We start from the raw sequence: 14,047 nt of genomic DNA, 5'->3' as shown, positions 1-14,047 counted from the left end.
ATTGTTCCTTCAAGGCATATATACAGTGGGGCTAGCATGTGTATATTTTGGAGAGGCATGGCCTACAGAATTGATTGAATTCATCAACTTGTTGAACACCATGAGTCCAAATCATTGATGCCAATTCCTCAATGATCAATTGATCCTAGCCCTTGATCAATAAATTTAGGATTTTGATTTTCAAATCCAAATCCATGGGACCAAATTCACTGCACATCCAAAGAAGGCCATAAAGGTTTTGTCTTGGAATGCTTGAACTTGTAAGTTGTAAGCATATGGATCTTTTCCAACAATCATTTTGGACTGATAGAATGTGTGAAATCCTTCCTGTGACTGCATTAGTGGTTCATGCTCATTCAGGATAATTTATGGGCACGTTTGGCTCACCCTAGCCATGACACAATGCTGAAATGGGAAGGTGAACTCTTCTACAACTCATCAATGGTTCTCTCCTTTTAAACAATCTCTACTATTTCTGCTTTTGTTTTTTTGGGCCTTTCAGGCCAAGCCATTTCTGAGCCGTAGTTCATATCAATCAATGCAAGACCCATGTGCAGGATATAGCTAGCAAGTATGATACTAGGATGCATCTAGGAAGCAGTCGATCAGAAGGAAAAAAAAACCAAAAATCAAAGCCGTCAATCAAACTGATCATTAAAAGAGGCTAGGAAAGACTCCCAAATACATAGTTCAAGTTCCAAACCTTGATTACTCTCATATCATTAGGTTCAGTCACAAACATCTAATCCGCTGTTGAAATGATTTCATGATCTTGTGGGTTGCTGGTTGAATATGGAGAAGCTGCATCAATGGGGCATGAAAATGAGACTTCTTAGTGAAGAAGATTTCTGTCCATTCTCAGTCAAATGGATCTATGCGTGGATCATGTTCGCTCGCCATTACCATTCCAGTGCACAGGCATGTCGGGCACATAACCTGGAGAAAGCAAAATTCCAAATGATAAAAACAAAGTCAATTGAGGACAAATCGATCTCTATAAAAAATCAGCTTAACCAACTTCTCTTCAGTCATGCCAAGGATTAATGTCAATAGCTATGGAAAAGAACTACTTTTCACAATTGATGTGATCGACAAACATCTACACAAGATTATATCCCATATGTGCAATGCAATTCCAAATGCGGCGAGTGCTACAGACCTCAATGATAACAAGCAGAAGAATTTCCACCAATTGGGAACAAGAATAACAATTCCAAGCTTGGAAGGAACTCAAAGGATGAAATTTCAATCGATGTTGGATGACCAACGATTTGCTTTTTTGTGTCAGGACACGATAGACTCATGAAAAGATGAATGATGTCATTAAGTCTAAAGATCAAAACAGCAGCAGATTATCTGAAACTACAAAATTTAACTACCTGTCCTTATCCCAAACAACTTGCTAAACTCAAATCCCAATAATAGAAGCCAAATTACATTAACTTGCAAAGTAAACAACCTGAACTCTAATCCCAAACAACTTCCTAAACTCAAATCAGAAAAGTAAGAAACCTGTACTTTCCTAAACCTGATTTCCCTAAAACCAATCCCTAAGGCTCCGTCCAGTTGATCCATTTGCTGTGGAGAAGAGGCGAAAAAGACCCCCTTTCCCCATCAAAACGTGTTGACCACATGTTCAATTGCCTTGACTGGGATTTTTTTTTCAAGCACCGGGCTGGATCCTTGTCGGCTGATGTAGGACTCCCTGTGGGTTGTCATTTCCCCGCTCCCTGTTTTTTTTCTCTTTTTCTTTTTTGCCAAATCATTTCCTGGAGTTTTCTGAACCAAGGGCGCAACTGTACGGAGCTACAAAAAACTTCAGAAATGATAAAATATAAAAATACATACTGCTTTGGAATTTCTCTTTGATTGATGACTTGCAGGAACTTAAGGTCCATTCAATTTGAATCAATTCCTCAGTTGAAGTGATATCGTCCTCAGGTGCAACTCCTTGAATGTTATCATCTTCCTTTGATCTAGTTTTTAACATACTCCAATTTTCCCAGGGATTGTCTATTCAAGATCATCAATACTTTCCACTGATAAATCAAATATGGAAACACCTCCTCCATTGGTTGAATTAATACAACCTCTTTACATTATCAATAAAGACAATTTCTTACACAATTCTGTTTTATACTCTTTATCTGACAGGAATATTGCAAACTCTTCTTTAGAAGATTTTATTTAAAATCCTCTTTCAACCATGGTTTTAAATTTCGACCGAAATCCGAAATCCGAAATTTCGGATTTCGGTGGAGACTGACACCGAAATCACCCAAAACCGAAACGGTCATTTATTTCGGCCGAAATTTAATATTGAATAAAATATTAATTTCGGGTTTTGTACCAGATTTCGACCGAAATTTCGAAATTTCAAGGTCCGAAACCGGTACCGAAACCGAAATTTTAAACCTTGCTTTCAACGAGGCAAGTGTTGATGTCACATCATCTCTGACTACGTGAATGTGTTCCTTCTCCCAAAGCTTCTATTCACCGTGCTTTCAAATTGATTCAGCTGCACTTTCACTCCTCTAGGTAATTAAAAAAAAAACATACGTACTAGCCCACTTTGTTTCGGATAAAGAGAAGGTGAAGGAGATAAAAGAGAATCACATTGTTACAGATGAAACAACATTTAACATTACCCAAAAGTTGGATAGAGGATAAGTTGTCTGTCCACTATAATCCTTCAAAGTACAAGCTTCAAACCATATAAATATAAAATATCATCCAAATCAAGAGGTACCTTAGATGAATCATCCCCCTAAGCTTATATAAGCAGGAACTAATTACTTGGGACAAGTGACAAAATATATGAAAATTAAACCTATGCAACCTAAGAACAATCTACAATGCATGGAGCATTGAAATATAATGCAATCAACCTAATTATAATCTACAAAGCATGGAGAAAAGTAATACATAATTTCAATGCAGTCAATCTAAGGAAAATGCAACTCTCATAACCACCAATCGGGGCTCCGAACAAGTGGTCGACGTATATTAACCACCATTCTTTTATTAATAAAAAAAAAACTCTTTTATGCTAATTGTCTTTCCCATAGTTACCAGTTTGGGAAACGGAAATGGGAAACGGTACGTGAAACGGAAAGGTGAAACGCGTGAAAAAAATCAAAGGGGAAACGAGAAACGGGAAACGATAGAGAAATGCATGTGAAACGCATTGGGAAACGTTTTGGGAAATGTTTAGGAAACGCTAGTGAAACGTACGTGAAACCTAAAGGAAACGCTAGTGAAACACATAAATGTGAAGGTAACACACATTAATAGGAAAATCCTTTTACTAGAATCTTGAATATAATATATATAATTCTAAACTAGATAGGGCTGTCCACAGTAAACTAAAGGGGGTTTAATATATCCTTTTAAAGTCTTAAAACTCCAAGAAACGAGTTTCCATGGAAATAAAACGCCTGTGAAACGTTTGTGAAACGCGTTTCCCGTCGGGAAACGCGTTTCACAAACGTTTCACAGACGTTTCACAAACGTTTCACATACGTTTCACAGGCGTTTCACAATTTTTCGAATAGCGTTTCGTACCCGTTTCGGAAACGCGTTTCCCCCCCTCCCTAGGCGTTTCCTGCATCTATGGTCTTTCTGGCCCTTTTTTTTGCTCTTTTTCATTATGTCCCTTTTTATTAAGGTTTCAGGTTTGGGTTTCAGTACGTGTTTCAGTCTGGATGGAAATGGAAACATGTCGGGTTTGGGTGGAAATTTCGGTGGAAATCCTGTAGAATTATGGAAACGTATAAAAAAATATGCAAATGATGAATCGGAATTCATAGACAGGAAAGGAGAGAAAAACAAAGCAATGCCAACAACGGAGACAATCCCCTGTCCAAGGATAGACGAAGCTCTTTCTTTTTCATCTCGTGCCAGATGCAACAAAAGATGACTCATTTTCCTTCTTGCAAACCACAAGGGTGCCTAGCATAATTATTAATAGGGGGAGCAAAGCTTATTTTCCTTTCAGGGTAATGAGATGACAAAAAAGAGAGCTTCGCATGCAACAAATCATATAGATTTGATTGGGAATTACCTCCCCGGTATCACAAATGTCATTAAGGAACCTGGAAAACTAGACATCCTCCCAACTTAAGATAAGTTTTTTTCAAAATTTCCCTCAGAAGTCATAATAAATATTGCATACTCAACTCAACTTCAACTAAGCCTTTGTCCCAAACTAGTTGGGGTCGGCCAATGAATCCTTTAGAAAAATTTCATGAAGAAGGTGAAAGGATCTACCCGGCTCAAATTGACTAAGTCTAATCCTGATACTAGTTGGGTTCGTCTACATGGATCATTTTCTTCCATTCTCTCCTATCCAAGGTCATGTTCTGTGTTATGTTCCTAGCCCTCAAGTCTTTCCTCACTGTTTCTATCCCAGTTGTTTTCGGTTTGCCGCTACTTCTTTTTACTCCATCAACTCGGCACGAGTCACTTCTTCTCACTAAAGCATCTAAAGGCCTACGTTGGATATGATTAAATTCTGTCTTCTTGGAATGCTGGTAAATTGCATACTAAGAGAGATCATTAGCAGGCAGTCACGTACCAACGCAAAAAAAAATAATACCGATAACAATGAATCCCCCGAAACTGCCTCATTTAGCCCCAGGTCTGCCCTAAAACACCACATAAGAGCAACACCGACAATACCGTCTAACAAATGAAATGAAAATAAAGTGCATTGTACAATCACACATTTAAAAGTCCCATGATTAAAAATAGGGGTATTCTCTAGTTAAGTGGGAAGAAGTTTGCAAACCTATCAAGGCCGGGGACCTTGGGATCAGAAAGGATAAAAGAAATGAATCGAGCTCTTCTTGACAAATGGCTTAAGAGATTCAGGGAGGAGGTTTCTCACATTTGGTCCAAGATAATCGTTTGTAAGTATGGATATGCTTTCGGCCATTGGGAGTCGAGGATAATTTCAGACAACGAGGGATCACGGTTTGGCGGGACAGCTGGCGGTTCAATAAAAAATTTCAAGCCGGGATTAGATTCAGAGTTTATAGCGGCTATTGTACAAGGTTTTGGCTTGTTTGTTGGTGCACGGAATCACCTTTGAAAGAGATTTTTCCAGAGTTATTTGCTATGGCAGCTTCACAGGAAGCGTCTGAATCGGAGCATTTTAATAAGGTGGTTTGGATGCCGTCATTTAGAAGAAATTTCTTTGAAAGAGAGCTCGCAGCTCTAGCCAGATTGCTAGAGACATTAGAACTTTAGAAGGGTGTTATGTTAAACTGACCACCTTGGGATTTTTTTTGCTAAATAATTTTATCTCCACCTTGTGTCTTGCCCTCTGCACTCTAGAGTAGCCAAGGTCTGGACTATCCATGCACCGCCTAGAGTTTGTGTTTTCGGATGGACTGTCCTTCAGAATAGAATCCAAAAGTGTGGATTTTTTGTGCAAGCAAGAAATGCTGATCATCGATCATTGCACGAAGTGTATTTAGGCTGGAGAGTCTACCAATCATCCGCTTCTGCATTTCAAAATGGCCAGAGATGAGTGGGACAAAATGTTGGACAGATCTGGCATGTCACGGGTGTTCCCTACCAAACTCGTTGATCTGCTACAAAGTTGGTCATTGGTCACTTGGAGGAAGAAGGAGAGGATTTTATGCAATGTATCCCTATTAGCTATAATTTGGGTGTTATGGAAAGAAAGAAATGCCCATGTTTTCAAAGGGCACTAAAAGAGTTGTGAATTTCTTTTCACTAAGATGGCTGCCCTTACGATGTCATAGGTGAAGATTTTATCTAGCTTCAAATTTGTGTCCGCTTACAACCTTTGGCATGGGGGGAGGGAGATTTGCTATAGTTCAATCCGGGATTTAAAAAGGGTGCAAAATTGGGATTCCGGTTTCTTAGAACTCAATTTTGATGGGTGGAGTTTGGGGAATCCTGGCCCCTTAGGTATTGGCAGCATTATTAAAGATGACTTGGGATCGGTTAGGAAGGCTTTTTCGGGCCCCATAGAGGTAGCAGACGCCAATGAAGCTGAAGTGAGAGCTGTCCTTCAAGGGATCAAGCTCTTGGAGCGAGAATCTTTTGATAAGGTGATGGTGGAAGGGGATTCCCTGAATGTGTTCTGATGGCTTGCCGGTTCATCTAATGTTCCATTGAGATCCGATCCGTTCCACGACGAGATTCAAGATATAGTTAGCGGTCTCTCTCTCTCTCTCTCTCTCTCTCTCTGAATGGTAGCGGTCATGGGATCTCTTATCAGCACGTAAAAAGATCAGGACGCAAGGGAAGGAGTTTCCAAAGAGGGTTTGGAAGTTTACGATTTCCTCCACCCTTGACCTCCTCTTATCTGGATCATGGGTTTCTACCTATTATTGTCTTTGTATCCTTTCTCTTCTCTTGTATTTTTCAGACCATCTCGGTCTTCTTATCAATAAATTTGCTTTGCCATTAAAAAAATGAAAGTTCCATGATTAAGCTGTTATTGGTGAAATTCGGTACCTTTCCAGCCCCTGAGCAGTTTGAACACCTTTGAGTTGTAGGTGCCCGCAACGGACGATCAGAGCCACCGGAAATTGAAATTGGCTCAATGCTTAAAGAAACACCACTTGCGGAACATCGAGCACATGCCAAATATCCTGTAACCCACAATAGCATGTGTCAGTATATTCTTAAACATAAAGAATAATTTCAGTTGAATAAATGACCCAATACCATACATGGAAGATAATATCCATACATGGATGACAATTTTTCACAAGACAGAACAATATCATAATAAATTTACACAAGACTTAGAACATAATCATAAACTGAAAATAATCCATTCAATTTCCATCAGATATAGGAAACTAGAAGGTTGAATAATGTATATTAAGATCCCAGGCGCCCTTGTTGATAATCGTAAACACATTTGAACAGCAACAATTATTGAAATTTATCATAAATTACGGTACTTATAATGACTAGGTTCAAGAAGGTCAAACTAATATGGCTATCATCCTATCAACTACCATCAATTTTATTTTTTCCAAATGGTGGGCAAATATCATTAAACCAAAAAGAGCAAGAGAAGCACCGAGACTGAGGAGGTCTTGAAAACGAAAGGAAGAAACAAACTAAACTACCACTAAAAAAAAAGCAACAAACTAAACTAAAAAATATAAAAGCCACAAAACACAAAAACAAATGGGTTATTTGCAGTTCAGTTGATAAGAAGGTAGGAGTCCATTATGAATTCATGTATACCGGTTCCAAGGCAGTACTTGCATCTTTTCTTTTCTTGTTGCTCAACATTGTTGACCTCAACCAACATTAATGCTGAAATGACTCCCACTGCCCCACCCGAAAAGGATGCCACGATGGGATCGACCTGACTGATTCATAGTTCAAAAAATTGACTTTCAGTGCACTGAACATGAAACACAAGATCTCTCTGCAATATTATATGGGACAATCCATGAAAGATTCATAATAAACAAAAGAAAAGAAACAAATTCTTGAACCAAAACTAAATTATCGCAACAGAACGCAGCTGAATTTCAGCTCATACCTTAGTTGCATTGGCAAGTGCAAGTTGCGTATAAAATCTTCATATGAGGTACCTCCCAATCCAAGTTTCAGCTCCAGCTGCAACAAAAACAAATTAGTCTTATTTGTGTCACTAGAAAGAACGTAACCACCTCCTTAACCAATTCACCATGATTCATGACAGCCTGTACTAGAATCGTGTGATATTAAAACCAGAATCAGAAGTAAACCTATATATTGTGTTACCACATACGAGATCTCCTGCATTGGGCAATACCTTTTTTTTGAATGATAATGAAATCATTAAAAAAAGTTAATAAAAAGACCGAGGAGGAATAAAGGAACATAGAAAAAGAAAACAGAACCAACAACGTGAAGAAAAGAAAATAGTACAAATCTCCTTGAAGAGTTAGAATTGCATTGATAACACTAACCCTTCGATTTGTGTAAAGTTGTTTTCTAATTTTTTTGAACCGGCCATTTTACACCATACGATATAAGAATTTAGGATCTTCCAATGGAGAAGATTTTGTGGCATGGACAATCTATGGTGGGACAGACAAATGAACGATTAGTATCTTAGTTATCAATTCCGATCCGTTTTGTCCGGAAAGTTCGGTTTCATAATGGAAAATAGAACAGAATTGAAAAAGGAACTTTCCGCCCTGCGTTCTGGTCTGTTCTGAACATTCCGGACAAAACAAGAAGGAACACCATAACACCATATAGTTATTCTAAATGCAATCGCTACATAAGTTGATATTTAACATAAGCTAGTCTTTATACTCTATTAAATATATAATGAATTCTCCAATATTGCATAACAGATGAATGCATAGATGTTCTCACTTCCTAATTTTTTGAGAACCAACACTTTCTGCTCCAACTTCTTTGCATACTGGTGTATATAACTATATATAAAAGTCAATACAGGTTTTTTTTTTTTGAATGATAAACATCAATACAGGCATAGTTGTCGACTCGTGACTCGTTTTGTTAATTTTCTGACTCGTGACTCGTAAGAGTTTTTGACAAGATGAGAAATTTAGTTGAAAAATTATAATTTTATCATATATGAAAAGATGAGGGCATAAAGCACATAAAAGTAACACCTCATGAATAAAGACAAGATCAATTAAAAACTGAGTACGTGTGGATGCTCTCTCATGCAACAGCAGCCCTGCTAGGGGCCACCATGAATAATACAATATCTGAACATGAGAGCAGACACCTCATGAATAAAAAAACATCTGTTGAAAAGTGAGTACATGGAGGTGCTCTCTCATGCAACAGCAGCCCTGCTAGGAATACCATGAATAAGACAAAATCAGTACATGAGAGCCGACACCTCATGCATAAGAAAACATATGTTGAAAAGTGTGAGTACATGTGGATGCTCTCTCATGCAACAGCAGCCCTGCTGGGGACCACCATGAATAAGACAAAATCTGTACACGAGAGCAGACACCTCATGAATAAGACAAAATCTATTGAAAAGTGAGTTTGTGTAGATGCTCTCTCATGCAACTACAGCCCACGAAATGCCTTCTTTGAATTGCCCCTAGCAAATCCCTTTTATAAAAATATACACTAAAACCTAGATTTTATCTAAAACCTTGATATCTATGTTTTATCTGATATAGAGAGAGAGAGTCTGGAAGAGGGATATATGGGAGAAGGGAAGCGAGATCGAGAAAAGAGAGTACCAAGTGCCAGCCTCGATTTGGGTTTTGCTAGGTAAAGTCTACTTTTTCTTCTAATCTTCTTCTTCTTCTTCTTCTTCGTCCAATCTTCTTGTTCTTCTCACAGTCACACATACGCACAGGGAGATCGAGAAACTCATGCCGTCCATATTCTTCCCGTAATAAAAAAGCCAGAATTTTTTAGGCTTTTGATTATGGGAATTGATATATATATATATATATATATATTCACCCCCTTTAGTTAACTGGTACAGCCCCCTCTATTTTATAATTCAAAACAGAACAAAAAATATGTCTTAAATAAAACTCGTACGAGTGCTTTGTTTTCGAGTCGAGTCAGTGTGACTCGTCCGAGTCAAAACATGACTCGTACGAGTCTTGGGCACTGGCGAGTCAACTACACGAGTCGACTAAAAAACTTCATGATTCGACTCGACTCGTGACTCGTACGAGTTTGATAACTATGAATACAGGTAAACTGATAAAAAAAAACAAGAAAATGCTAAATATTAGGTGAGAATGCTTAGAGAAATTCCAACAACTTTATTAGGGTTCACAACTGGCATGAAATATTTCAGAAAAAGGCATTAAAAGCATTATAAGAACATTATATGCAAAAACTTCAACTTACAGATGGTGCAAGTAGGCCCCCAAAGACAATTATCCCAGATATAAATGAAAAGCTTGTCAGGTAGAGCTGCTTCAATGTTTTCATTGTCTACTTCAAACAAAAATGAACAAGGTTATTATGAAAGGTCATCAGTTAAATATGTCAGTCATCCAATTCCCTGCAAAAGATAGCAAATAAATCTCCTTTTTTTATGGGTAACCTGGGGTTTGGCGGAGACCCCTACCTGTTTATTTGACAAGGAGAAAGATACCAAATAAATCTAATATGGAACATATGGAAACATTAATAAAATCACCATATTTGGTAGAAAGGGTATAGATGATGGAATGTCTAGCATCTCATTCTCCGCCTCCCTGTTCTCGTAGATATGGTCAGCACTCCTAATGCGTTCTTGTATCCTCAATCTCCTGACCTAGATGGATTTATTCAAAAATACATATAGATTAGATTAGACGGAGTTAGATGAAACTAAACACCCATCATGCATAAACATACACTTATAGAGTTATAGATGAACTTAAACTAAGAACGGAGCACTATCCTTCTAGAAACCTCACCTCTTCCATGAGGAGAAATATTTTGTTCCTACGACTTCGTATGTTGTCTTGAACCTCTTGCAGCTGCATCTGTACGAAGTTCTGAACAGTGTCTGGTGACTCTGGTCCTTCTATAATGCAAAAGCTGCCAAAAAGAGGAATCACATAAGCAAAATGCTAACTGAAATAATTTCAATTACCGTAATAATTTCAGATACAATCTCGCAAACCAAAACCCACATAATATCAGTGACAATCTTTTAGCTAACAAGATCTAAATAATAATTGTACGTGCACAAAGCTGCAGAAGATGGAAACTTCTATTTGCTGTCAAAGCCTAAAGTTGGTTCTTGGAACGCTTAGAAATCCCTTCAATTTTCCAAGCATAAAATTTAATGTTCAAAAGTACTATTAGGTGTATACTTCTAAATACAACAGAGTCCAAAATCACTACTGTTAAACTCTAAAATCAAAATTTCAAAAGTTCTCTCTAGTCTCTACTGAATATTCCCAATTATAATAGTTTCACAATCACTTCAACTTTCAAAATGTAAAATTTCAATTTTCAACCCTTATAGTATCACTTCAAGCATTCACGTATTTGAATATTCCTCAATACATCAACTTCCAAAAACGCTCTAAACATCAACCTTCAACTTCTAAACTAACGTATATTTTGTAATAAGAACAGTAATCAGAAAAGAAACCCTACTTCTAACTACAATTCTAACAGAAATTCACTATTAAATCAAATTGATTTGATTACGCAAAATCATAAATCTCTCCATGCTAACTAAAATCAATCATCGATTTCCAAAAAGAGTACACACTCAAAATAAACAGAACCTCACTAAATAAAATAGAAATTTGATGAAGCAGAAAAGTGACCAGATTTTCATCCAGAAGTTCGTAACTTAAAAATCGTTAGAAAAAACAGAGAATCAACTAACATTTAAAACAGGAAAAACTCAAATCCTCCGAAGAAAGTCAAATTGAAAGAACATAACCAGAAATTTACATTCAACATCCAAAAAAACCATAGAAAGAGGGAAAAACAAAAACAAGAACATAGAGCCTAATTCTCTTTATAAGGAAGTGATGGGACATAAATACGGCGCGATCCTCGAAGCTCACCACGTGTCATCCATGCACCGATGGAATCTAATATAATTAAGTAGGGCATTAATGAGCGACAAGACCGCGTAATCCTGCCACGTGTCACCCTCCCGCTGCCCAAACCTCATCATCACGATTATGGGCGAGATTACACGGCAAAGCCACGCGCGCCGTCACGCTAGAGGGAGGCAGCCCAATCCGACGAATGTGGTCTCTGTCTGAAATGATGAAAGGGTCCGCATGGCGCCCTTTAAAGGATTCCCAAGCAAGAATAAAAGAGGGGAGCGACAGGAGAGAAAAGGGAGGAGAAGGGCGGGGGAGGAGAAGAAAATCTCATCCCTCTCAAGGCCACCAAAAGGAAGGGGCAACTCCCCGAAAAGCGAGGCGACAACAAAGGAAGTAGGGAGATTAATCTTGGGGAGAAAGGAAAAAGGTGCTGGACGCCCGGATTCCTTTCCTCCTCTTCTTCCACTTCCCACTCGTCGCCTCCGACCCGTCCACCTGTGCACCGAAAGAAGAACCTGCATTTTGGCCTTGGTAAACCTGATTGCACCTCAGCCTTTTCTTGCTGTCCTTTATATTGTTGGTCCAGAATCTGACTTGGCTGTCGAAGTGGTCGTCCGGGACCCACCCTGGACCGCCCTAACCCCTCTGTTTGTGATTGCAGACCCCCGCAGAGGCTCTCTACCCACCGCGCAATCGCAGACCCGGATTCCGACGCTATCAGGAAGAAATTACATTTAGCAGTAAAACAACAAAAATTCACATTAATATCAGCAAAAAACCCTAAACAACTAAACAAGAACATAGAGCCTAATTCTCTTAAGTAAGAAATTACATTTTGCAGTAAAAAAACCAAAAATTCACATTAATACCAGCAAGAAACCCAAAACAACTAAACAAGAACATAGAGCCTAATTCTATTAGGCTTTGTTCACTTCTTTTCCCCGGAAAGGAAAGGCCTTTCCTTTCCTTTCCAGATGACATGGCAGAAGGGAAAGGAATGAAGAGGAAAAGGCTTCGTTTTCCATGGAAAGCCTCTTTCCGATATATTTAATCGGAAAGCAAATCTCAAGTAACAGGGAAAAAGTCAATTTCCACGTTATTTTTAGCTTTTAAATAAGAAATTCCACATCTGATAATAGTTTCCCTGGAAAAGAAGTGAACACAGAAATTCTATCTTGTCAGGGAAAAAAAAGGCTGTTTTCCAGGGAAAACAGCACCAGGGAAAAGAAGTGAACAGAGCCTTAGGGAAGAAATTACATTTTGCAGTAAAAAAACCAAAAATTCACATTAATATCAGCACCAAACCCTAAACAACTAAACAAGAACATAGAGCTTAATTCTCTTAAGGAAGAAGTTACATTTAGCAGTAAAACAACCAAAAATTCACATTAATATCAGCACTAAACCCTAAACATCTAAACAAGAACATAGAGCTCAATTCTCTTAAGGAAGAAATTACATTTCGCAGTAAAACAACAAAAAATTCACATTAATATCAGCAAGAAACCCTAAACAACTAAACAAGAACATAGAGCCTAATTCTCTTAAGGAAGAGATTACATTCAGCAATAAAACAACAAAAAAATCACAATAATATCAGCACAAAACCCTAAACAACGCCAAAAAAAAAAAAAAAAAACCCTAGAAATTGAAAAACGAAACCTGGAGGAATTCTCGCCTCCGGAGGGATTCTGAGACGGGGAAGAATTCTGTCCGGAAACGCAGATTCGAAGTGAACGAGGATTTCTTTGGAAGAGAAAAGATCGTCTGGATTCCAAATTTCCATCGTTTGAGAGAAATAGGGTTTTGGAAGGAGCGATTAATGGAAGAAGAGGCGATAAAAGAGTGATGCAATTCATCTCTTTCTTCCTCTTCTTCTGCTTGGAGGCGTTTTTTTAGCAATGGATTTGGGAATCAGAATCAGAAGAGGAATCTTTGGCCTGTGGAAGAGACAAATGCATCTGTACGGCCTATCTAGTGGGACCATGGTTTTAAAGTAACGTATCGTACATGGGCCCCACATATTAGCCAAATATAGCAATCATTTAATCCAAAAATCCGGGACGATATAAGACGTATCAGACGTGTAAAAAGGGGTAAAATGGTAATTTAATTTTCTTCGGAGCCTGATCCGTATAAGAAGAAAAGACATATGAGTTTGTGCAAATATCAAAATATGGTTGTCCTGATAACATTTCCCGTTTTTTTCGGGCAATGATTTATTCTCCCCCTTTTCTTCCCTGGGACAGCCCCTTTTCTGCTTATGACTCTGCATTAGGGTTTTTTCCCTCTTTTTTGTTGTTTTTTAATGCCTGACTCTCTGCTTACCAGGTTTTTTTTTTTTTTTCCTTTTTTGATGTGGTAGCTATTTCATGCTTTAATGGTGGTGGCTGAAATGGGTTTGGATGTGGTGGTGACTGAAATGGGTTTGGTAGAAGTAATTTTCTTCACATTATTTGTTGTGAAGTAATGTTTGTTCCATTGATTCATATTATTATAGTTCATCTTGAATTGTAGGGGCTCAAAATTAGAAA

At 38.1% G+C, this 14,047-nt stretch overlaps 1 protein-coding gene across 1 annotated transcript; it reads right to left on the bottom strand.

Annotated features, from left to right (window-relative positions):
• Window positions 1–618: 618 nt before the first annotated feature.
• LOC143863559 (protein ORANGE-LIKE, chloroplastic-like) lies at window positions 619–13,457 on the bottom strand. Its single transcript, XM_077374268.1, has 8 exons — window positions 13,176–13,457; window positions 10,413–10,536; window positions 10,151–10,267; window positions 9,856–9,942; window positions 7,544–7,620; window positions 7,240–7,367; window positions 6,493–6,629; window positions 619–936 (listed from the first exon to the last, which is right to left on the bottom strand). Exons 1-8 carry the CDS (start codon window positions 13,370–13,372, stop codon window positions 859–861), a joined length of 945 nt encoding a protein of 314 aa, XP_077230383.1. The 5' UTR covers window positions 13,373–13,457; the 3' UTR covers window positions 619–858.
• Between the last annotated feature and the right edge of the window lie 590 nt (window positions 13,458–14,047).

This window comes from Tasmannia lanceolata, unplaced genomic scaffold (assembly GCF_043159265.1).
Source record: "Tasmannia lanceolata isolate RefF3 unplaced genomic scaffold, GAP_Taslan_0.1 ptg000044l, whole genome shotgun sequence".
Lineage (NCBI taxonomy): Eukaryota > Viridiplantae > Streptophyta > Magnoliopsida > Canellales > Winteraceae > Tasmannia > Tasmannia lanceolata.
This window is presented reverse-complemented; position numbering and strand designations above follow the sequence as displayed.

Bases quoted from the DNA above. Each gene is read 5' to 3' on its own strand.
- LOC143863559 (XM_077374268.1), bottom strand. From the start codon at position 13,372: ATGAATTGCATCACTCTTTTATCGCCTCTTCTTCCATTAATCGCTCCT. The intron at 6,630-7,239 runs GTATACATGAAT...TGTGGGTTACAG, and splicing joins CAAGTACTGCCTTGGAACCG to GATATTTGGCATGTGCTCGA. The intron at 937-6,492 runs GTACCGAATTTC...TGCTTTCTCCAG, and splicing joins ACTGCTCAGGGGCTGGAAAG to GTTATGTGCCCGACATGCCT.